The 26,482-nt window shown below is 37.1% G+C and overlaps 1 protein-coding gene and 1 non-coding gene across 2 annotated transcripts in view; both read right to left on the reverse strand.

Moving 5' to 3' along the window:
* Positions 1-26,482, reverse strand: part of LOC140171327 (uncharacterized) — a 41,918-nt gene that overhangs the window by 343 nt on the left and 15,093 nt on the right. The window contains exons 7-11 of the mRNA XM_072194571.1: positions 8,230-8,379; positions 6,156-6,218; positions 3,412-3,636; positions 2,148-2,279; positions 407-492 (exon numbers count right to left, since the gene is read on the reverse strand). Coding sequence (XP_072050672.1) covers positions 407-492; positions 2,148-2,279; positions 3,412-3,636; positions 6,156-6,218; positions 8,230-8,379 — 656 coding nt within the window. The remainder of the gene's footprint in view (positions 1-406; positions 493-2,147; positions 2,280-3,411; positions 3,637-6,155; positions 6,219-8,229; positions 8,380-26,482) is intronic.
* On the reverse strand, positions 20,322-20,394 carry Trnay-gua (transfer RNA tyrosine (anticodon GUA)). The gene has a single exon. It is a non-coding gene; the product is annotated as a tRNA-Tyr (tRNA).

Genomic DNA, 26,482 nt, shown 5'->3' on the forward strand with positions numbered 1-26,482 from the left:
AGTTTGTAGTACTGAAATATATTAAGGAGATGTTTCAAAAGTGTACATTATTGTATTGTATTGTATATTTATTAAAAAATCACATAGCAGCCAACGGCTGAATTGCATGACATTTACATTAAAAATAGCATTATGAAAATTACATACATTATAATTAAAACACTCAAACATTAAAAACATGAAAATAAATAAGAACTCATAGGAATTGCACTTGACTGGATTTGGTACAATATCAAAAATGACTGGCAAAAAAAAATTACATTGCTTTTAGGAGGTTGGTGAGAAAGGGTAGGGTCCTATTCTGAAATCTGTTGGTCCTACATCTAAAAGACCCACATTTTGGTTGTCTTCTGAGAGTCATGTGGGATTGATACTTACTAGGTGGAAACTAGGGTGAGAACCTCACAGACGTGCTTGCTTTCAGGGCAAATTCCTTGCAGATGTTTTGTCTCCTCTCAGACAACGAATGAACTTCAAGGGTAGCTAAGGAATCTGCATAGGTAGTTTAACTTTCTACCAAGGATGTATTTGCAAACACGTCTCTGAATTTTCTCAAGCTGGGCCACCTGATTATGAGTAATGCCAAAGTTGAGCGGCGTACTCTAAAACAGGGCGGATGTACCCCTTGTACACCAATAACAACTCCTCAGCTTAATGTGTCACAAGTGGTAGGATATTCGTCGTTTTCTTATGGTGATGAATCCTAGGTAATAATATGCACCTTCCCTGTGGTCTGTTTTAGACTATAATGAACCCCAAGTTGCCCAATTTTAGCTGATAAAATCATGTTCATAGCCAGTCATCGGGCTATAAGATTTTTCTCTTTTACCTTGTACGTAACTGGCCATAAGGCCAAAAAACATGTTTGTTTCCTGTAGCAGGTCAAATACGAAATGCGGTTGTTCTTTTTTTTTTTACTCCATGTCTTAAAATGACAAAAATACAAAAATAAATTCTTGCTGCAAATTGGAATGGGAATTTACAATGGGTCTCTCCGACACACACAAAAAAATCATATTCAAGAATATTTATGACCCCCTTTCAACCTGTAGATTAAAAAAGGATTTGAAAAAATGTGTGATGTTTTCTCCAGTAGTTTTCAACTACGCTCGTTTGTTGTGTAATGTGTAAATGTTTACTCCAGTAGTGTTTTATATTTTTTTTTGCGATTTTTTTTTTTTTTTTTTTTTGTTTGTTTTTGTTTTTTTTTTTTTTTTTTTTTTTGTTTTTTTTTGTTTTTTTTTTTTTTTTTTTTTTTTTTTTTTTTTTTTTTTTTTTTTTTTTTTTTTGTTTTTTTTTTTTTTTGTTTTTTTTTTGTTTTTGTTTTTTTTTTTGTTTTTTTTGTTTTTTTAAACTTAATGCGCGCGCTACAGAAAATATTTTTTTGGCATAAGGCGTCTTATATTGTATTATGTTGATTGTAACAATGTTTGATACTGTGACCGCTACACGTGCTAGGTGAATCGCGTAAGGCACACTTCATATGGAGACGATTTGTAGTAATATGATATTTGTCATTATGCGAAAATCACGTGTAATGCCGGAGCGCTATAACAAGGCCATTCACACATACCATATGTAAGGTAAACTAAGTTCTACTCCCTCACAATATCCCTGGAGTTCTCCTGATGAAGACGTGGGTTCAGAATATGCACCAGTGTATAAAACGGTCTACTTTGTCTCTGGACGCGCTATTTTCTATACCAGCACGTCCGACGGACGTCCTGATACATTGCTACTATAACTAGTAGTGGGCTCGTGGCATGCCGCCTGGCGAAATACCAGAACAAATTGACTACATTTGTTATGTTCATCTTCCTTTTATAGGCCATAATTATCTTTATTTGGCCCAATTCAGCATTAGCATTGAAAGGTTTTTGCAAGCTTCGCACACATACATGCCTTTTAAAGTCAATTTGGTAGCGGCTCAGCTGGACAAATTTGCAATTTTTGCCCACCTTGAAAATGTTGCCAACTTACAACTAGATACTAAGACAGGCCCGAGCACCGATACATCAAACCAAAGTTAAACATAACATACAGTATTATGACAGGTTAATTTCAGGTAGGATATGTTACTTGCTTGTTTGCTGAATTAAACACTGATTCTCACTACAAAATATTGAGATTAATCTATTTTTAGTTACCAATATTCTGTTGTTTACTGGTATCCACAAGTCTTCTGACTGTAATCGTCACAGCTCCAGCAGACTCTATCACATGATACAAGAACTTATCCAGTGTAAATACAGGTACTAGTACTTCAGGTGGCGGAAGAACTGTAAAATTGTAACAAATAATCGGTGCTTATTAACATGATTTTGTAACGCTTTCCTGAATTTTGTAACGGGCTCATTACAGCGTGACATTATGATCACTGCCGTGTTTATAATGTGCGTGTGGCAAGGGAAATGTATATGTATATTTTGTTGTGCTCTCCTTTTTCATTCAAATTGGTTGAGGAAATAGAGTCACATTGTGCTGAAAGAGGTAAAACCAAAATTTCAGTCGATCACCTTATTTGGTAATTACGGGTTTTTGTCTTTAAAGTGTTGTTTTTAAGTGTAACGATGCTTTGTGCGCCACTGACTCATGCACCTTTTCGCATATGTAAATAAACGTTAAAATAAAAGTTGAATTATACAGCGCCTTTCACATGTATCAAAGCGCTTTAAATTTCTTCCGCTGTCGTTAGAATATGTCAGCTGTCATATTTGCCCAAGGCATGTTCATATCTTTGGGCGACACTCACTGGACAATATTCCTATAAACAGCACCCCATTTCACCCTTGGGTAGAGAGAGGCAAGTGAGGTAAAGCGCCTTGCCCAAGTGCACAGCACGATGGCACCACCACGCCGGGGCTCGAGCTCGCCACCTTCCGATTACGAGGTAGAACCCGTACCTCTGCACCACCGTAAAGCCAGACACAATCCCACAATCCGTCCATTGTTTGAGCAATGTGCTCAGATTCAGATTAATCATTATTGGAGCGATGACGTAACGAGTGTTTACGCATAATTTTTGGACTGAAAATATGCGGATTTTCTATTAGGCGACGAAAAGAAAACCCTGTTATACGTGCGAGGGACCTTTTAAATAAGGTCGGTCGGTCGGGCTTTTATTATTATTATTATTATTATTATTATTATTATTATTATTATTATTATTATTATTATTATTATTATTATTTTCAAATAACAACAAAAATCACCAAAATCTGTAAATATTTTGCATTTGGGGTAAATACCAAAAAAGTAAAATTTTGTTCCTAATATTTTCGAAATTTGGTTCTGCATTCATTTGTACAGGAATGCTTTTTTCCCAATTCTTGTAAAATCTGGGTTGTTCGGGCACGTAAAACAGGATTTTCTTTTTTCGTCACCTTTGGCCTTATTTAAAAATAATCTTACCGTCGTTGTCTTTTATTGTCACAGTCACTTCATATGCTTCAGATGTGCTACCACTACCAATAACAAAAGGGGAGATTTCCACAGTAAATGTTTCGTCTCCTTCAACAAGAAGGTCGTCCACGATCTCTATTGGAATAGTTACAGATCTCGCTGTCTCCAGGAATATCGGACCATAATCGAGGACTCCGTCAGCAGTGTTACCTGGACCCTTGAAGGTTTCCACAACTTGACATGTAGATAATTTTTAAAAAGATGTTAAAATCATCAATTTTTACTTTGACCTTTGGTCTACCAACTGAATTTGTGCACCAGAACGCTATTTTAAACAGAGTCGTTTTCATACAAGCTCTATCAAAGTAATTTGAGTCATCAGGTTTCTAGTGATTAAGGTCATGTCCATAGTTGGTGTTAGTGGCAGATTTAAGAAAAGGGGCCCTGTCAGCAAAATAGCCCGGGGTCCAACTGTAAGGAGTTTAAATTGGTGGCGTTTGTGGTCTTTTTCCATGTTTTCAGAGGGGGTAAAGATTAAAATTAAGCCAGTGAGCATTAGTTCGGCCAAATTGCACTGAGATATTTTTGCACGCAACCTACACACTGTGTGAATTTTGCGCTTAGGACCGTGTAGAATTATTTGTAGAATCTACTAGTAATCTAGAATGTAGATTAATGATATAAAAGGTCGTAAACTATGATAATTTAAAGAGTTTCAATATCGCATTTAAATAAGCATGATTATTTTTATAGACAAATACTAAAGGGTTCACAAAAAATAACTCCCCCCTAAAATTACAAGACATTTCTTTGTATAACTTGACATAGATTTCGTTGTTTTGAAAAATCGAAAAATCTGTGAATAAAGGAATCATTTTCCTACCCTTCCAAAGTTCTTTTATTAAAAAATTTTTTGTTTTGGCCAAAAATAATCACATTTTCCAAAAATGATGCTTTCAGAAAAAGTTGCACTTTTCCACATCCTATACATTTAATGTACATTCTCGATATCAATGTTTTGATTTATTTAATGGTGTTTTTGTTTTCTTTAATTTTTATGTATACGATTACCCAGCCACCCATGCAATTATCTTGCAGTATAAAACAATGACAAATTAACATGTACGGGGTTTTTCTAGAAGATTTTATTGAGCCGGTGTTTCAAAAATGGTAAAATCAATTTAGGAGTTACAAAACATTTCTTTGCATAACTTAACATTCATTTTGTTGATTTGAAAAATTTAAAGACCTGTGAATAGAGGCATCTTTTTGCTACCCTACCAAAGTTATCCCTTCTCAAAATCTTTTTTGTTTTGGTAAACAATAATCACATTTTCCCAAAATAATGCTTTAAAAAAAGTTGCGCTTTTCAACATCCCATACATGTAATGTACAAAACTTTCTCGGTATCAATGTTACGATTGATTTAATTGGTGTTTTTTCCTTCACTTTTGTCTTTGAACTCTTAGTCACCCATGCAACCATCACGTAGTGCAAAATAATGATTTGTTGAAGCTAATTTTGACATAAATGAGGATGTTGAAAAGTGCAACTTTTCCTGAAAGCATCATTTTTAGAAAACGTGATTATTTTTGGCCAAAACAAAAAGATTTTCAGACGAAAGAACGCTGGGAGGGTAGAAAAACAATTCCTTTATTCACAGGTTTTTACATTTTTCAAATCCACGAAATGTATGTCAAGTTATGCAAAAAAATGTTTTGTCATTTTAGGGGGGGAGTTATTTTTTGTGAACCCTTTATATCAAAATGCTACCCAATACCGACCTAATAACTCGATATTCGTGTTTGATGAAACACTGAAAGCAGAATACTGCATATTTTTCAAAACATAGCTTGAATAAAAAAGTATAATTAAGCATATCTCATTATAACCGTCATTGTAAAGAGTGTTGATGACCCAAAGGTAATTTTTGCCAATTATATTTCAAGTAATCTTAATCAACTCAGGAATCATCCAATTATAAAACCGCGTGCTTCACTGATAGCATTTATGTATAACATTTGGCCGAAGCCAGGCAAAGCCTAATAGTCCTCAGAAGCCCAGGCTCAGAAGCTATTGAATTAAAGGGTTTCCAAACGAATATGATGGAACAGGGATATGGGAAGAGGTCAGGTGGAAAACAGGAACACCAAACACCGGCAATCAAGCACATATGTACCAACGCAGGGAATTGAACACGTAGTAGTGAGAAGAACAGAGCTTCACAAACCAATAGACGACATCCGCCTTTTTAGTTAGACCTAGCTCTTGATCCTTATGCTAGTTTCATACTGAAACGCCGTTTGCCGCTGAGCGACGTGGAGCACGCGCATTGCAGACAATTAAGGCTTGGCATTTGCATGCGGCGTGGACCTATGTTTTCATCTTTTTCCATTCGTTACGTCATCAAATCGGTCAATGAAGTTCAAATTATCCATAAATCTTTCTGTCTGAAGCTCAGTTTGGGACTTTACGATATTTAGGCGACGAAACAAACTACGGGGTGTGTTGTATTTTATTATTCTTTTACAAATTACTGTACCGTATGTTTTTAGTCAAAATAAATCTTTCTGGCCCCAAATGACTGACTTTGCATTCATACAGAAAAAAGAAACAACTGCCGCAAAACGCAAAATCTGAGTTGGTCAGGCCTGTGAAATATGTTTTTCGTCGCCTAAATAGTTTGCGATTAACTCTATGAATTTGTTTACAATATACTTGTATTAAATATGTTATAATAAATAACTTCTTACCAATACTATGAAAGAAAGCACCGGCTCTCTTACTTCTTTCGTGGGCGTCATTAACCACATAGCCTGTTTTTATCAAATCAGAAGATATTAAGATGATAACCTCTTTTACAATAATCTATAATGCGATTTGTACCACTCAACACTTGAAGAATGTTTTTCAAAAGCGTCACATTGCATCACAATAGCTCAGCAATCGAGTACAAATTCCGCATTACATTTGTATACACCTTTACCCCAATTTCCCATCATTTCCCAACTACATAATTGGTGAACATCGATGACCTTTACGATAATCCATATATTATGAATCAGTATGCCCATATTGTTACGAGTCGTACTGACTCAAGGCCAAAATCACCTTTTACCCACATTCACATGAATGCACAACGCAAATACACTGTTTGATTAACAAAATCTAAGTCTTTAATTGAAAGTAAAATATGATTGGTACATATAACAACAATTGCATACACAATTGTACAAATGTACCTCTTTTGAAACACAATGACGACCAACACAATCATGTAGAGTTTACAATCCCTCATGACATTCTGTCATAATAAAGGCTATTGCAGTCTGTCAGATGTCTATCCAGATGATAATAATTGTAACGTTTTTCGTAAAGTCCGTTTCAATCCGCAGTAGACCCTATGTCTTACTTTGGTCCATTTTCGTAGCTTTGAAATAACCATACTTCCAGCTTGTCGGTGAAAACATCCATCCATCTTCATCGCTCAGAGGCTGTTTTAAATAGGACTGTAGGATACTCATGACCTGCATGGCCACACTCAGTATTACTCCTTGAGTATACTGATTTTAACTGGTTAAGGGTGGGATATGAACGTTTGGACAGTATTTATTGTGGGACATTAGAGCACATCAGACATATCGAATTGCATTCTAAATACGAAAATGTCCTTCTGATATCAAATAATTTTAATTTTTTGAAATTCGCAATGTAATACACATTTTATGGCAAATCATTAAAAATTGATATTTTTGATATTTAACAGTACTTGAAGTAAACTTTATAAATCTGATGATTTATACTTAAAGTGTATGTAGGTGGGATGAAAAGCCGATGATCAATTGAAAATTTTGACCTTTCGTACTGAAGATATGGATTTTTTCCCAAAACACCAAAAAAAATTAGGTTTTGGGGGAAAAAATTCATATCTTCAATATGAAAGGTCAAAATTTCAATTGATCGTCACTTTTCCTCCCAGCTACATACACTTTAAGTATAAATCATCAGATTTATAAAGTTTACTTCGAGTAATATATCTTCGAGTAGAATATATCATTAGATTTATAAAATATACTTCGAGGAGTGTTATATATCAAAAATTTGTCATAAAATTTGTATTATATCGTAAATTTCAAAAAATGAAAATTATTTGATATCAGAAAGACATTCTTCGTATTTAGAATGCAATTCGATATGTCTGATGTGCTCTCATGTCCCACAAAAATACTGTCGAAACGCTCAAAACGCTCATTCCAGGTCCCTTAACATTGCTCTCTTACATTCATTCACATAACAATCATATTGATACAGGTCTTCCTAGAATATTACCAACATGATGTTTTATAGCAAACCATCTGGGATTTTCCCAAATGTTCTATTAATAGACATTACCACCATCAGGGGATTTTCCCCACAAACTCTTGCATGATTATAAAGGTAACTTAAATTCCTCTATTTCATGATATAGGATTATACAGATACATAACAATATGAAGACAAAATAATGGCAAGGCCAACAGATGCACACGAGCTATGAGGCTGATGTATGACGTCATGCCTCCTGAAATAGTGCATGATGGGTAGTAGAAGAATTAAAGCTCTATTACAGAAATAAGTTATCGATTTTTTGATGATAAGCACGTGTTCGTATTCGTATTCTCATTTTAACCACCTGGCTTTGTCTTCTAATATTAACGATAAAGGCCTACATTGTTGTAATGACTCCCTATTTGACTCAACCATCACCTCTAAAATGGCATTACAATGGAACGTGCGACATCCAACTTCAGACATACCTCTGTCATTATCCAACTTTTTAAGACATACCTTTGTCGTTGACGTTAGATATTAGACTGCGACGCCGACGTCGACGTCGATCAGCAGTTGCGAAGCCTGGACCTACTGTTACTTCTAAGTAAATGACGCCACCAGATTCATCAATGGTACAGGAATCCATACAGTTTATTGACAGCGGCGCTATATAAACATAGATATATATATATAAATTTTTTATTCTTATTATGACTGTACAAGTATACTATTCCACAGGTTATTCAATTTGTAAACTTACCTTTTGTTAAACGTATTATACATGATATATGATCATAAGAATATGATTTTTTTTTAAATGAGCAGTTTGAATTCTGGCCCCTGTATAAACTTTGACCTTGGAAATCTGGAATTGCCCAGGAGTGACAATTCTACATCCCCATCTCATTTTGTACCACATTTACTGGCTAAACCATCTAAAACCATGTTTGTATGGTATATTAAGCTGAATTTATACTCGATCGCCGAGCGATTGCGATGCACCGCTTTTGAAAAGCGATGGGCAATCGCCGAATTTTGCGAAACATCGATCGTCGCTTTTGCATTTATACTTATCACGGCGATAGTGATTGCAGACGACAATTAAAATATTCAAAAGGCAATAAAATACATTTTTAAAACATCCATAAATTAATTAGCAAAGTAATAGATCCGGTTGGTTGTAAAAGATTGGTTGATGCATTCACGTGTCAAGCGATATTGCTTGAAAGTTCAGATTTTTTTCAACTCGCAAAAGCGACGTCGTTTTTGCCTCGGCGATTTGTATCGATTGATCGGCTTGACGCTCTGAAAACGGTGGTAAACATGAAGCATGCGTAAGGCTGCGTTCACATAGAAGTATACTATTCGGGTATACGGTGCACGTTTTGCAGGTGCACGCGTATACCTCAAATCGAGCAAGGCAATTTCATAGTACCGGGTCACATAAGGCTACGATCGCATAGAAGTATACTATTCGGGTATACGATGCACGTTTTGCCGGTGCACGCGTATAGCCTAAATCGAGCAAGGTAATTTCATAGTACCGGGTCACATAAGAGCTATTCGAAAAGGCCGTATACCTGCGTATAGTTTAGTATAGTGGGAATCGTGCATGTTCGATTTTAGTGCAGCGTATACCGTCCTAATTTTAAAAACCTAAACCATATGTGGGTAAATTCATTTTTTAATAGATGCACTATCTAATTCTGCACATTATGACACCTCATTGAATGCAATGTGACCTCAAGAAGTAAAGTTACAAGCATTTGATAAGACGAAGAAAATGGGTAACTGACATACTCGCTATTCGTTATATGAATACGCTCATTCGATCAGGCTGAGTTCACATAGTATACTCCTATATGAACTCAGCCTGATCGAATGAGCGTATTTCGTATAGCGAATACCGTATACCGTATACTTCTATGTGAACTCAGCCTAAGACTCGTTTTCATTCTGCAAAAGCGATCGAGTATATATTCAGCTTTAGGATGGCGGGTAACCATCATAAATTGATCTCGCACGTTGGTGTGTTGTTTGTACTGACACCACTCTCCGCCATACATACATTCTCCCAGCCACATTTCCCTAACATAATATGAAATTTAAAAAAAATTAAAATTAAATTTATTTTTGCAGAGGCGCCGGCGCACAGTGGGCCAGAATCGCCTCAAAGTGTGCCAAAATTATAAACGGACAATCAAACGCATACAAACACTGTAAAATGACTATATTAGGGGTTTTCGAGGCTGCAGAATTCAATGGAAGCATTTTTAGAAATGTATGACGTCATAAAAATGCTGAACGGTGATTGGTCGATTATTTTTACAACAGTATTTCAAATGATACATGTTAAAATTTTAATTGAAAAAGCAAAATAGGGGTTCCAAGGGGAGCAAAATTCAATGATGACATTTTGGAAAGCGTATGACGTCATTAATATGCTGATATATGATTGGTCAATTATTCCTCCCGCAATAATTCAAATGCCTGTGTAAGAAGTATTATAAAAACTTTCAAATCGGGGGTTTTAAGGACTGCGGAATCCAATAGAGCCATTTTCCAAGGCATATGACGTCATTAAAATAACGAACCGTGATTGGTTAATTACTCTTACAACAGTGATTCAAATGTCCGATTGGAAAGGTATTATCAAATAGCATATTTAAGGTTATACGGATTGCAAAATTCACTGACGGCATTTTCTAATACGTATGACATCAATAAAATGCAGACATTGTAATTGTTTAATATAAGCAAACAAACAACCAACCAGACTAAATGTTGGGGTGGGCCTGGGGGGTAGAGGAAAAATTTGTAGGTGATTCTTCCTGCCGGACTCCAAAACGTTGCCATTGTCTTAAACGTAATTTTGGCCCTAATTTGCAACCCATCAATATACCAATTTCCTTGAAAAAGCAACCGATTTTGCTCAAATTGGGTGCTTTTATCAATATGTTTATCAAAATACACAATAATACTGGGCGTTTTCGTCTATGGTGGAAACCCACCCATCGCTTTACCAAAATTGGCAAAAAGCACCCCAAAAGGCAAGCACATAATACGTATACCATGTTAATGGAAGATCCCCACCCCGGATGTTACAACTTCAACGTCATCACAAACGACACTAAATGATTCAATTTGCAATTCTCCATTACAGACACGTGATTTGGTCGTTCGCTATATAGGCGAATGTGAATTAGATTTTTTTCAAGTAGGCCTAGACGTAATACCAAATCTAGATGTCACGTTTAAAATTGGCACACCATGGGGTTCTTGTGTCTTGAGTTTCTTTCATAAATTCTATCATTTATGATGTTCAAAGCAGAATAGAATGTGCATGTAATATATGAATGTACGTTTCAATCAAAAGGCTAATGAGGTTAGAATAGGCCTACTCTAATCCCCTGATATTCATAATTTTAATTATTTTTCCGACCAAAACGACCACAACTTTATCACATGTCCTTAATTTCAGCACAGAGCTTAGGGTTTTTCATATGAACTGTGAAACTGAGCTACTTTCATGAAATTGTTTTAAGATATATACCATTATCATGATTAAAACTAATCCAAATGTATAGTTAGCATATGCCTTGTGATACTGCGTATATCAGGCTCTTTTTCTTCTAAAAGATCATGTGCCTTCCTTTTCTTTGAACGATCGACAGTGCCTCCCACATATTCGATGGACGTCTCGGCCTGGTGCTGATGAAGTTCCTTCAGCATGTTCAGAATAAGAAGTGCTACGAACCTCTGCAGCTGAAAGTTCAGCTGCTGCATTGGAGTTCTTCATCAAATGTCAGTTTCCGGTTAAGCCAGTCTTTATTTTGAGTGTGAAATGATCCACATAGTGTCTACAGTTATTCCATCGTTCCCGTAAACGATAAAGAATGCTTTTTACTGTCTTTTAATACCTTTCAAAATGTTAAGCTATGTTATCTGGAAGTTCAATTCTATGATGAATGTGCAAAGCATCCATACAAACATGTTATGATAAATTTATATCTGAAAGTGAGCCTGCTGCATAAGCAGCATAAAAAAGTTTTTGATAAAGATTCCATGATTTTGTTTTATCTCGATCAATGATGTTTTAAAATATTGAGACCTTATGCTATTTCTTAGAGCAGAGTTGTAGTGAAAGCCGCAAAATCCCCAGGGTATTTAAGCAATATGAGGGCGCTATGCACATGACATGATAAACCCGTACGCCGTACTGATCCATCAAAATCACCTGAAATGTGAGCAAATAGGGTACATTGTATGGGCCCTGGAAGGCAGGCTGGCAAATATTTGCAAAAACCATTGCCATCAACATAGTTCTAAGACTTGCCTACAAATGATAACATTATTTTTTGAACAGGAATCGACAGGAATCCAAAGTAAATTTCTATTTTTTCCCAAAAATGCATATTTTTACCGTATTTCACCAAATTAGCCCCCTCATTACTCCTGATTAATACAATTATTTATATTTTGGCTTAAATGATCTGGTTTGACTACTATTAGGTATGACATATGCACAATGGTAAGACAACAGTTTCTCAATTACTAACGTTACATTAGTTGTTTTCAAAATTCACACTTATACCATTTTAAGAGAAAATATAACACTTTTGGGGCAAATTCATGACTAAACGACACTTATGAAATCCATCGAAACATAAATTATGGGCCAAATAATATACTTCAGAATGTTTTCTATCTCAAACAACTGAAAAAGTTTGGAAATTCCACATTCACCAAATTTTAATTTTGGCACACTTTGATTCCGCCCTGGCCCACTGTGCGGCGGGGTTCGAACCCACGCTGCACTGAGCAGTACTATATAGTATTGACATAACACCAGCGCCTTAGACCGCTCGTCCGTAAAGGCTTGATGGTGTCATGAGGAAAATTCAAAAATATAATCGCAACTTAATAACTTCAACATACCACGTGACAAGCAAAGACAGAAAACGTACCATATTTTGGAATTGTATTTGTTTAAAAACATTAATGTGTATTAATAGCGCTGAATTGTTGATAACTGCGTGTTCTATATACAATAAATGAGCCTACGCACAATTATTTTTCATACATTATATCGATTTTGACTCGCACGTTCTCGCCGTATACTAAAAGTATGTCGATGTGGCGTGGCCTACCATTTTTTTTGTAGCTTCTTGTATACACGTCGATGTTTTCATCATATATACAATAAATCCTGATTAGACCAGTAATTTTATTTCAGGAAATAAAAGATTAGATTACCATAAAAACGAAACAGTAATCATTGGTAGGGTCTAATGTCATTTTCACATGGAATTTTTTAAGGTTTTTTCTATCGCCATTCTCGCTCAATTAAAAAAATATTTTGGTGTATATAAAATTGAAATAAAATTCTCTGCCTCATAAAAGACATCAAATGTGCCACAATTGGGTATCACGAATCGTTATATATGATGTGCAGTTAATATTCATATTTTCTTTAATACAGAGGATGCTTCAGTTTTGACAGGAAAAATATTTTCTTGAAACCCCTCTCACTCGGTTATTTCAAAACGGTAACCACGCTTCCCTAGAATGTGCAATAAATTAGCATTAAAATTTTTCTTATTCTAACAGCAAGCGTTTCTAAAATGCAGTATGGCGAAATGTGGTGTAGTTTGTACTCTTTGCCCTGGCTGCTCGTTATTCAAAAGAGCCCTGTTTATCAGGGACAGTCTGTGGAGTTCAGTGGTAAGCGCGTCCGCCCGACCCGACCGCCCGTCAAGCCAAAGGTCCGGGGTTCATGTCCCCGCACAGGCAGGTATGACCGGAGTTTTTTCTCTAGTTTATCTATATACCTATGTATGTTATGTTTAAATTGTAATTTTATGTTAAATTGTTCTTGTGTGCTATGCGTAATTCTTCTTTCCCCTGTAAAAGGTCAGTAATCAAAATTAAAAAAAATAATTCCAGCATACTTTTCAAATTAAACTGAGCAATGGAACTTAGAAATATGGTATTGTATTGTCATGTACAATCATAGGCGTAGATCCCCAGGAGATGGGGGGGGGGATAAATCCCCCCAATATTTTGCCAGGGGATGTTCGATGCAATCATCCCACCCCATGTTGACGCCTGAATATGGGTTTCTGACCAAATTAACCTCAGATTTGCTCATTTTAACCCCCAAAGTGCAAATTTTTGCACGCTTCCCCCGCATTTATTCCACTTTTGCACCATATTTCATCAGTTTAGCTTCAAAATAGCAAAATTTTTCTCGCCCTTCGCGCGCATTTGTACCATAAACTTATTATGGCGCTAAAAGGTGCCTGATTCACTATACTTCAAGAATTTTTCCAACCCCATCCCCCAACGTCAAAAAAGAAATCTACGCCACTGTGTACAAGTTAAAACTTAGGCTAAATGGTTTGAACTTTTAAACTTTGTTTCGATTCACATGAATACAATGGTTGTTTTCATATTTTGAAGAAATCAAGCATGACTGTCTGAATAATATCCGCAGCTTCATTTATTATTGTTCTTGGTCATAAAATTTACTACGACACTAGTTAACTTTTAAATACGGGCTAACAAATAAGATAAACCGAAGAAAATTGCTATCTGATTCAACACAGTTGATATCTCCGGTTTTAACATACAAACTGTAATTTTACTGTAAATAGAGCACCACAGACTTAGGCTTTCACGTGGTATACCACGTGGCATTACAATCATGCAAAAAGTAGAAATTCGACAAAATTGAGGGCGTCGCTGTGGATATGGCTTTAATATATACGCCCTCCACTTGATACAAACTAAATTGGTATTAGATAAGATTACATGATTCTTGACACTAGCAACAACAAATCTGCAGAGCAATAACATCCGCTGAAGACGCCGCTTGACCCGGTGAAAGCGCTCCCGTGAGTGTACCAAATTTGAGTAGCGTAGAACTGTCTGCTTTCTATTTTTGGCCGTATTTAATGAAAATAGTAATGTAATGAGTGACTGATACCGACGTGCCGATATTATGACAATAAATCAAAGTATGATAAAAATCTCGCTTCCCTCGTACACAATTGTACGGAAGACGTAAACACCTTTTCATTGCAAATGGCACGGATCAGTACTATTTATCGGCTTGTGTTATAAAAACAAACAATGCAATGGAATGTTGCTGACGCCAGTGCCGTATTATGACAATAAGTTTTCATTTCACTCATTGCGACACTGATAACGCAGTAATATAAACATCTATTATCGAGGCTCACTGCACTACAAACCAAAATAGCCGCACTTCAAATAACATTGTTCAATAACCCTCATTCAACAATCCAAGCTCAAATGTTTACCTCCATTTGTGGAGTATGAGTTTTTGTACCCAAATGTTCAAAAGTCATATTGGTGTTTAAAAAATGTCCCGATGAGAATATGTCAGAGCTGTACAAATTCTGTCGGAACCGTTTCACTAGGATCAAAAACATACTCATTTGTCAGTACGCAGTTCTTTAACCCTAATAGGCTTCTATATGCAATAAAATGACCTTTGAGTGTGTTGGGTACAAAAACTCATACCCCACAACTTGAGGTCAAATTTTGAGCTATGTTTGTTATGGGAGTCATTTAGCTATGTCATTAGGGATGAGATTATTATGGCTCATAGTGGTTGTACAAGTCCTTAAGTAATTTACACCAGAGTTTATGAGGTGGAATCCTTTAAACTGTTTTGGGGGTATTGAGCTGAATTTTTTTTAAATTTATTTAACCTATGAGAGGGAATATTATGTTTTAAATGAAGAAAATTGGGAAATAAGGTGAGAAAAGTTTGAGTGGACATGTGCGATGACTGCAAATGAAAAAAAATATTGTGGTCATCGCACGCATTAGCTCAAATTTTACGGATTCATCTAATGCAAAATTTTCTCCATTTAAAACTTAACATTCATTCCCCCCTCATGGTTCAAAAAAAAAAATCAGATTTCGCGGGCGTATACACACGCGTGGAAGTTCGATTTGCTCGTACTCTGGCGATGCAACCACATAAATGCACTAATTCGAACCTGCCAGTGCAAAATCTAACATTACTCTCAATTTGAGACAACACACGCTCTGGTTAACACTTGATATTGGTTGGTGATATTAAAAAATGTTATGTACGTAAAAGGCCGGGTAAAAGGCATAGCAGATACTTGGTACGTTTCCAAGTATGTAATTGGTATATAAATGTCAATCTGTTTACAAATCAAAAACGTAGTTTCTGCCTTTATTAGCAAAGTTTGTTTACCCTGAGATTGCTTGGCAATCATATCTTTTGAACGTATCTACCAAGCCATTAATCAAAATTTCCTTTTAATGTCACTGACACTGAAGCATTACTAAACAATACATATCTGATCTTATCGAGCGCCTGTTGAAAGTTTGATAATCACATGCTTAGCGCATGCCGATATACTCGAGGCAATATAGCTATTTTTTCTCAACTTCAACAGAATTTAATTTTTTCTCAATTAAACCCTGTTGGACTGATCTGGCCATGCTTTATTAATTATCTCATTTAAAACAATGTGACAGGTTGTTTGCAAGATAATTAATATTTCACATCTATTTTGATAAGATAGCATGTCCTAATCAGTCACACAGGTAAATAAGAAAACTTTAAATTCTTATCGTTTTGTCCAACAATTGTCATTGCTTTTTAAATGATTCTCATTATCAAATAGTGTTTCCTACCTTAGAATGACCCCACTCTTCAGACACGAAGAGTCGTAGATAATAAGTAAAAACAGTACCAGTACCGACGCTTCGGATCAATGGTCCTTTAACAAAACTTTACATTTATTCCCCCTCATGGTTCAAATAAAAAATTCAGATTCCCGCGGGGCGTATACACACGTGTGGAAGGGTGATTTGCTCGTACACTGGGGTGATTGCTCAAGACACTCGTATAGCGACGCAACCACGTAGGGGTGTGTTTATATTAAACCATTGTGTGTTTTATACAACAAACTGGTACTGTTTTTACTTATTATCTACGACTCCACAATTTTAATAAAGTACTACGCAGAACTTACGACTTATTATAGCGACAGGGGCTATTTTGAAAGAAAAAAGTCACTGCACGTTGGCGGGGAGGGGTGAAGGGAGGTTCCCCCTCAAGTTTTGGACAGTTTTAAAAATCATGCATCAGATTGAACACTTGACACTTTTGAATTATATAGCAAACAAACGTGCGAAATAGCTCTGAATAAAAATTGAATAAAAAAAGGAACTTGGCCGAAGGTCTAACATATTGAAATTACTGCAGTCAAACGCTTTTCTCACTTGTAGAGATTAGGACTATTTTTACTGACAAGTTATCAAAGTTGTGAGCTCAAACTATTGGGATCCAGGGATCCGCCTTAGATCCCCTGGTGGAGTCCAGAGTCAAAACTCTCTGGGGAAGGGGTCTCAAGCTCACGAGTTTTTTAAAGGCCTTTTCAAAGTTCCCCCCTACATATTTTTTTAAAATAAATCGAAAACTATTTGACGAAATGCAAACCTGTAAAATGATATGGGTAGCCTTATTTGTTTTACACATGTGGGCCACATTTTAGCGTCACACGTCATTGCGTTCAGTCACAATGGTTCATTATGTAAAAATGGAGACCGTTTTAAACAGTGTTAAAGTTGCATCTGAGTCCATAGGACTCAATTCTCAAACAATACAGTAGGCCAGGGATATTCATGTGTTTGTAAAAGAAAACTTAATCTTTGGTATTCTTCTTCTTCTTCTTCAAAAGCAAAGCAGGTGTTTTATTCCTTTCTTTTAATGATAAATGTCTGAGATGGAAGGGATATGTACTGCGGTGAGAATAGACCACATCGCCAGTAGTTCATCACATGTGAAAAGTCACATTTTAATAATGCCGCGTTTGCCCGAATTTCTTCGCGGTAGAGCAATAGGTTTGCTGGATGAAAATGTACCGGTGAAAGAAATTGCTCGTCGTATGGGAGTTGCGCCTAATGCAATTCGAAAATTGAGAACAAAATTTCAGTTGACAGGAGAGGTGAAAAATCAGCCGAGAGCACCTCGTCGACGTGTCACGACTGTTCGTCAGGACATGTCTATAGTGAATCTGGCTGAAACCCGTCGAAAAATGTCTGGTAAGTTATTGCGTTCCAATAAATGCACTTGTCAACAGTGCAGGAGGACATATCCCCTACTAAACATCTCTACTTTAAGTTTTATTTCCATTACAAACACATGGACAGGCCTAACATACTGTATTGTTTGACAATTGACTCCTATGGACTCGGGTGCAACTTTTAAAACTCCCTCTTTTTTTACATAATGAACCATTGTGGCCAAACGCAATGATGTGTGACACTACATATTGGCCCAGATTTGTAAAACAAATAAGGTTACTCATAACTTTTTACAATTTTACATTTCGTTAAATAATTTTCGATTTATTTCAAAAAGCATTAGGGGGAACTTATAAGTTGTGCACTGTATATAACAACTACCTTTTTGATAAAATGTCAAAAGTTTTGCGCTGACGGAGCTTAACACATCATTATCGCTTTCCTCATGTTTCTAGAAAAGTCTTGAATCATCAACTACCCCCCTTCCCCTTACGCCTTGCACACCGACATCGCCCGGTTAATAATTACATTATACAGCAGAGACACTGAAATGAATACCCGGGATCGATACACGTGAATGTGCTATGCTCGATTTGATATTCAGACGATAAATCTTTTGATACCGGGATAGAAAATGATGAATATCTCCCGTAATTGATTTAGTCTAAAGAAGCCAGATTTTGTTCCTTGGACTTGAATATATGTGTTCAACGGATATGATAGTCGTTAGTAGTAGTAGGTATGATTGTGGTTTGTCCCCCTCCCCCTTACCACCCCCCCCCCTTGACCCCTGGGGTCATCTTTAGATCACCCTTTTCGGGTCATCCTGAGATGACCTTTATGCGTCATAATAGAAAGAGAGGGGTGCGGTAATCTTGAGATGACCATTACGGGTCATCTTGAGATGACCATTACGGGTCATCCTGAGATGACCTTTTATCGTAAACGAAACAAACAGGTGGGGGATTCCCCATTATGGTTGAAACACCGATTAAAAAACATGAACCCTTCACGTAGAAAAAAGTGTCCAGTAGTCGGTTAAAGTTTAAATAATAATTATATAGGAGTTAGTGGGGATTTGCCCCTTATGGTTGAAACGCCCATTACAAAACATGACCCCTTCACCTAGAAAAAATGTCCAAGTAGTCGGTTAAAGTTTTAAAAAAATATTAGGTATAAGCCTATAGAAGTTAGTATTCATGAATTTGGGTGGCGATGTTAGCGGTTGGCATTTTGTTTTACCAATCTATTGATCTAAGTCCTAAAGTATACACGTTTATTTTAGAAATTGAATGGAATGTTTGTAGTAGAGATTTTCAAAAGGTTACTCTGTTCAGTTAATGGTTGTTATGGAAAGTGGTTGAAACCTTGGTAATAAATGGAACTTGTCGGAAAGTTGCTCGGTGTACATTATAGGAGGGTTGTTTTAGAAATCAATTCGGAGTATTAAATGTAACATAGTTCTATCATGGAATTAAAATGTTTCCCGCATGGTATGAATATGAATTTGTAGAGTCCAATGGGTTGCTCAGGGGAGTAAAATGGGTTACCTGCGGAGTAAAATGGGTTGCTCGCGGAGTAAAATGCGTTACTCACGGAGTCGGATGAGTTGCTCGCGGAGTCGCGAGAGTTACTCGGAGTATCAAATGAGTCACTCGCAGAGTCAAAATATTAACATGATTGTTATGAAATCACCATTATCATTTATATCTAGTCATTTGCTTTCGAACCTTCAAAGAGTCAACATGAATTCACTCAATGCTACTCACACTTGCTACCTGTGCGATAGATCATTCACGCGCAAGTATAACCTAAAAAGACATATAGAAAATGTACACGGTGAAACTGAAGAGGATGATTCCCATATGGGGGAAGATGATCAGGAAGATGATATCGACTCTAAAGAACCCCAAGTAGATGAATCCTCAGAAGATGATTCTGAATCTGGAGAAGAAGAGTCTGCGGATGAAGTGGCTAACGAAGAGCTGGAAGATAATCCTACGTATCAAGAATGGTACGAACGAGCCAAAGAGGATACTCGCGAGATGTGGACTGAAAAATACGAAAAGTACCTCAACGGGGGCATGGATGAACAGCTGGCTGAAGAAAAAGCCAATATGAAGACATTGTGGGCTATTAAACGCAACTTTTTTGGACGCTACCTGACGTTTTTGTCATACGACGTTCACCTGAGAGACAACGACACTCATCAGGAAATTGTGGATGATCTCGAAGAGAAGATGGATAAATGCGCAAACGTACATAAAGCGGTTAAAAGAGTATTGGCTAAACATCAGAGCAAAATCGACGGACTCTTCCAACAAGAGGAAGATAAAGACGAGGGAATGGAATATGTTGAAGACAGTCAGTGACACTTAAAGATCGCGCGATTTTCTGCATAAATTGATAAACATTAGTATAATAATTTGTGTGCATAGATGTCACTGAGTGATGTAATAATCTAGGTCGTATCAACAACAGCAACAAAAAAGAACATAAAACTAATTCCTTCCCCGTGCCTGGGCTCGAACCAGGGGCCTTCCGATCTACAGTCAGACGCTCTCCCATCTGAGCTACGCGGGGATATACATATCTCACTATTATTATTATTATTATTATTATTATTATTATTATTATTATTATTATTATTATTATTATTATTATTATTATCATCATTATTGTTATTATTATATTATTATTATTATTATTTTGGGCCTATAAAGTTAAAATATATATTGTAAGGAGCGGTATTTGATCAAAGAATTATGATCAAAGATTACGACACTATCCCTTTCGGGTATAAATGTCGACTAATATCCACTAAACCTTTCATAAGTCAAAACGTAATCTTACTGTAAACACGTATTTTTAATAACTGTTTGTATTTTCTGAATCATGGAAAACAACGACGTAGGTTATGAAACTCCCTTACCATCTACGCGTCTACGCGATAGAGATGAAAGAATAGGGTTAAAAGGGCGAAATATAATATCCAGTAAACCTATATACGGGGTAGTTATCGTCGTATTGATGACTACCATTATTTTTGGTAGAATTCGCGACGGTATAGAGATTAATCCTACGTCCGAATCTACGGGTCAAAGACAATTTCAAAACGTCACGGCCGATAAATGTAGATTTAATTATTTCCAAAATGAAACGAGGTCAAAAACCTGCCAATATCTCCCCGTAAATTACACGTGTTACCCTAGGGACTCTGTCGGTCTAGTGGATAACCTATTGGTCAATGTATGCTCAAACGATAAAGACGTAGGCGTAGATGTAAGGCAATTTTATAGTTCGAAGGATACGAACCGTCGTTACCCATCGTTCGATGGTGTCATTTTATCGCGTAAACAGTTTCACAAGTTGGTCAAAAAAATCGGAATTATTCAAAGTATCGTAAGAAAGGTCAAATATAAGCTTCGTACCTCCCTCTAAATAACTAGAGTCTATATATATAAGGCCGGTATATGATCCGTATTTACCAAAAGCAATCATGGACCCGAGACTGAAACACCCCTTTAGAATGTTAATTTGCGGACCGTCTGAATGCGGTAAAACCGTGTTTGTTAAACGGCTTTTAAGTAACCTATCCAGCATGGTTCATCCTGTACCAAATAACGTCATATGGTTCTACGCCTTGTATCAGGAGGCGTATACCGAGATTTCACAAACTTTGAATAATGTTACATTTATCGAAGGTTTGCCGGAGCAAAACATCGAACAACTGATTGACAAGAGCCGAAATAACTTGATCATTTTGGACGACTTGATGCAAGAAATTGGGAACAGTTCAACCATCGGAAATTTGTTTTTGCGTGGATCCCATCATCTCAATTTATCCGTTGTTTATTTGATGCAGAATATCTTTCATCAAGGTAAACAGTCGAGAAACATTAGTTTGAACGCCAGTTACATGGTGTTATTTCGCAACCCTAGAGATAAAACTCCGATAGCTGTATTGGCCAAACAGATGTTTCCAGGAAACTCTAAATTTTTATTAGATGCTTTTGCAGACGCCACGTCGAAGCAGTATGGTTACATCTTGTTGGATTTAAAGGCATCAACCCCCGAAGATTTGAAAGTGCGTACCGCTATTTTTCCCGATGAACAAGGGTACGTCTACGTACCGCTTGGTAAGAGTTTCACGAATATGATAAAACGCTGGTACATTTACGTTCAGACATCATTTGAAAACAACATGTCGCAGAACGTGGTTCGTAACTACGAGTTACTCAACGTTTTAAGCAAGTGCCCCGATAAATTGAGAACTGCCATTTTGAAAAACGTGAACGATAAAGTATTGACGGCTATTTGTGAATGCGCCTTGAACTTGTGTCGTGGAAACGTCAGACTTACCCCTCTTAAAAAGAAGAAAATATCAACGCATAAGAACATTATTAGAAAACTCGCCAACAAAGGAAAATCCGTCAAATCAAAGAGACGTTTGATCGTCCAAAAGGGCGGCATAATTAGCCTGCTTTTAAGCACCGTATTACCGGCCGTAGTACCACTGTTGGTCAATTTGATTCGCAAGAAAACGAAGAGTAAACGACGATGAGCTTCAAGAAAATGGCGCTGGTACCTCCCGATATGGTGGATAAACTGCAGCAGCAACAACAAGCCCCGATACGCGATGGTGTCAAACGAACTGTGCAAGACTTGGATCAAGATATGACTTCTATTCTACAGAGGGAAGACTTGACGGCCTACGATAAAATGTTAATGTATCAGGACAGTTTGAATAAATTTTTAACTTTTTATAATAAAACCAACGCTCCAATCGCCATTAATATAACGGAACACCCTGATAATGAAGAAGTGAATAAATCAACGGAGCAGACAGTCAGCGAAGTACCAGCTACGGGACAGGATGACTATGCCGATAATATATTAAAAACCATTCAGAAACGGATGAAATCTAAGGCCTCCCAATTAATCGGTGAACTAAAAGCAAGTAATGCCCTAAAATGGAATCAGAAAGGTGAAATTATCTATCGGGGAAAACTTGTACCCGGTAGCAACCTGTCCGATCTAATCACGGATGTATTACGTAATTATTCTAACGCCTTTCAACCAACGGGTTTTCAATTATTTGCTAGTAGTTTGGCAGATATTAATATTCCCGAATCCATAATTGGTAATAAAGAAAGAAGAAGTCTCATCAGGGATTTTAAAATGGGTAAAACGAGCACGGATATGGTTACCCCAGAAAGACCTTCAAGACGTAAATCAAGAAGCGTTACGGGTAAACGAGGGCGTAAGAAGCATACACCCTTGATTTGGGAAAAATGTAACTTGTTTATTACCATATTATTGTACGCCGCATTAAATAGGCTCATTGTTTAAGATGTAATCACGTTTTATTATGCGAGCAAAGGTAAAATAATGTGAGTCACTCGAGGTTTTTTGTATGTAAAAGACGTAGCGTGTCAAGTCGTTCGATTTAATAACGACAAATACTATAGTGAAACAAAATGTACAATTAATATCGTATAATGTATCGTGTAAAAATACGCGTTATCATCGCGTAACAAATTTTAAAAACAATAACGAAGGAATGTAAAAGGACATAATTGTGTCGTTATGGGAGGAGTTTACGATAATGTATACAAAAAACGTAAAATATGACGGCATTTTTTTGCCGCTGAATTTTGTAATAGAAATGTAAAGGTCAACCGGAAATACAGCCATTTTGAAAAAGGTCAATCGGAAATGCCCCTCATTAATATTCAGATATGCTAATTAGCCACGCCCCCTCATTAATATTTATATATGCATGAGCTAGCTCGCGAATATACATGAGGCCCGGACAGGACCTCGTGACCTTTGACGAACAAGTGAGTAGTGCAATGAGCGAATGAGCAGCAAAATGAGCGAATGAGCAAGAAAATGGGTCAATGAGCAGCGAAATGAGCAAATGAGCAGGGAAATGAGCAAATGAGCAGGGAAATGAGTCAATGAGCACGTAAAATGAGCAAATGAGCAGTGAAATGAGCAAATGAGCAGTGAAAAGAGCAAATGAGCAGTGAAATGAGCAGCGAAATGAGTCAAAGAGCAGTGAAATGAGCAAATGAGCGGCGAAATGAGTCAAAGAGCAGGTTATAAAAAGGTCGGTTTCACCTCGTTCTTGTCATTTGGAGATCAACTCTCGAGGAGTCGACGCATGCATGGCTTCTATTTCAGCGTTCAAACCCCACTCTTGTCACGCGTGCGACAAACATTTCGATCGATCATTCAACTTGAGGAGACACGTGAAAATGATGCACGGCGAAGAGGAGGAACGCTCCGAGACGGACGATTCCGAACCCGAAAATTCGGGGACGGATGATTCCGAGCGGGGAAGCGCGATATCCGGAGAAGATAGCGACGTGGAGTTGGAGGATAATGTCACGTATCGAGAATGGCTTAAACGGGCCAGAGTTGCTACTCGCGAGATGAGGACCCAAAAATACGAAAAGTACGTCAACGAAGGTATGGCTGAAGACCTGGCCGGGGAAAAGGCTAATATGAAGACTGTATGGGCCGTTAAACGAGATTTTTTGACAGCTACGGGACATTTTTGGCACATAACGTCCATTTGAAATATGACGAAACTCATCAGGATATCGTGATCGACCTAGAAGAGAAGACAGATAAAGGCATGGACGTAGGCAAAGCGGTGAAAATAACGTTGGCTAAACATCGATCTCAATTCACCGGGCTTTTCCAACAGGACGAAGAGGATGACGAGATGGAAAGCGATGATTAAAGCGCGTTAATCGACCGCTCTTTTCTGGAAGTTGCTAATAAAAGTTTTAATGACGGAATCATCTGACGTTGGTTTATTGCAGTTTTCATGGTCATTGACTCCTTTCCATGCTCATTTCACTGCTCATTTGCTCATTTCCATGCTCATTTGCTCATTACCCTGCTCATTTGCTCATTTCGATGCTCATTTGCTCATTTCATTGCTCATTCGTTCATTTCGCTGCTCATTTGCTCATTTCACTGCTCATTCACTCATTTCACTGCTCATTCACTCATTTCACCGTCCCTAAATATTAACGTCCCTAAATATTAACATCCCTTATTTACATTCGCTCATTCATATTCATCTGTGGCAATTAGCCACGTCCTCATGATTTTTTTCCCAAATTGTTTTGATTTTTTTTTTTTTTTTTTGAATTTTTTTTTTTTTGAATTTTTTATTTTTTGGGTAAAATGTTTTTAATTTTTTTTTGAAATTTTTTTTGTGATAATTTTTTTGAAAATTTTTTTTTAATTTTTTTGAAAAATTTTTTTGAAATTTTTTTGAAATTTTATTTTGAAATTTTTTTTGAAATTTTTTTTGAAATTTTTTTTTTTTTTTTTTTTTTTTTTAATTTTTTTTGGAAAATTTTTTTAAATTTTTTTTTTTGATTTTTTTTCGAAATGTTTTTTGAAATTTTTTTTGGGGGAATTTTTTTGTGGAAATTTTTTCTCGATTCAAAATGGCGGCATTTCCGGTTGACCTTTTCAAAATGGGGGTATTTCCGGTTGACCTTTTCAAAATGGCGGTATTTCCGGTTGACCTTTCAAAATGGTGGCACTTCCGGTTGACCTTTGACATCAGTTGACCTTTGACCTCATGAATCGTGTGACCTTGAAATGGTCCCTAAAGGCGTATTTACTACTGGTACGTCCACGATCCTTAATAGAGGTACTTCCTGATCGCCAACTGGTAAAGGTTGCACAATATCTGAATAAACGTAAAAAGCGTGCATACCCCTGTTTGTATCTATGGGTAATTCAAATCGCACGTTACTTTCTACAACTTGATTACCAGATTTCAAACCTAATAAATCTACCAAATGCCTATGCGGTGAAATTTTGGCCCCCTCAGAAACTTTTATTTCCAATCTTCTCGAAAAAGCTTCAATATTAAACTCGATTCTTTCCGAGGCAGTATCGTTCAATCCCTTCCGAATTTGACTCAAGAGATCTTTACCATGTTCATAATACCCGGGCCTTACGGTAAATGATTGACCTAATTCCTCATTAAAGGGGACCCCTTCGTTAAAAAGGGCTATTCCCACTTGGTCCAATCCCATTTGGTCCAATCCCACTTAGTCCAATCCCATTTGGTCCAAATCCCACTTTGTCCAGACCCAGTTAGTCCAATCTCACTTAGTCCATGTCCCACTTGGGCCATGTCCCACTTAGTCCATGTCCCACTTAGCCATGTCCCATGTAGGTCATTCCCACTAGGGCCATGTCCCACTTAGGCCATGTCCCACTTAGGCCATGTCCCACTAGGTCCATGTCCCACTAGGGCCATGTCCCACTTAGGCCATGTCCCACTAGGTCCATGTCCCACTAGGTCCATGTGCCACTAGGGCCATGTCCCACTTAGGCCATGTCCCACTAGGGCCATGTCCCACTTAGGCCATGTCCCACTAGGGCCATGTCCCACTTGGGCCATGTCCCACTAGGGCCATGTCCCACTAGGTCCATGTCCCACTTGGGCCATGTCCCACTAGGGCCATGTCCCACTTGGTCCATATCCCACTAGGGCCATGTCCCACTATGGTTATAATATTTGTTTTTGGTCATTTTCAGTACTTGTTTTAGTTTTCATAGTAGGGCCTAAAGGGGGGGGGGGCTGAACCAAAAAGTGGGTCCTAAATATTTAATCCGTCTGTAAAGG

This window comes from Amphiura filiformis, chromosome 2 (assembly GCF_039555335.1).
Source record: "Amphiura filiformis chromosome 2, Afil_fr2py, whole genome shotgun sequence".
Lineage (NCBI taxonomy): Eukaryota > Metazoa > Echinodermata > Ophiuroidea > Amphilepidida > Amphiuridae > Amphiura > Amphiura filiformis.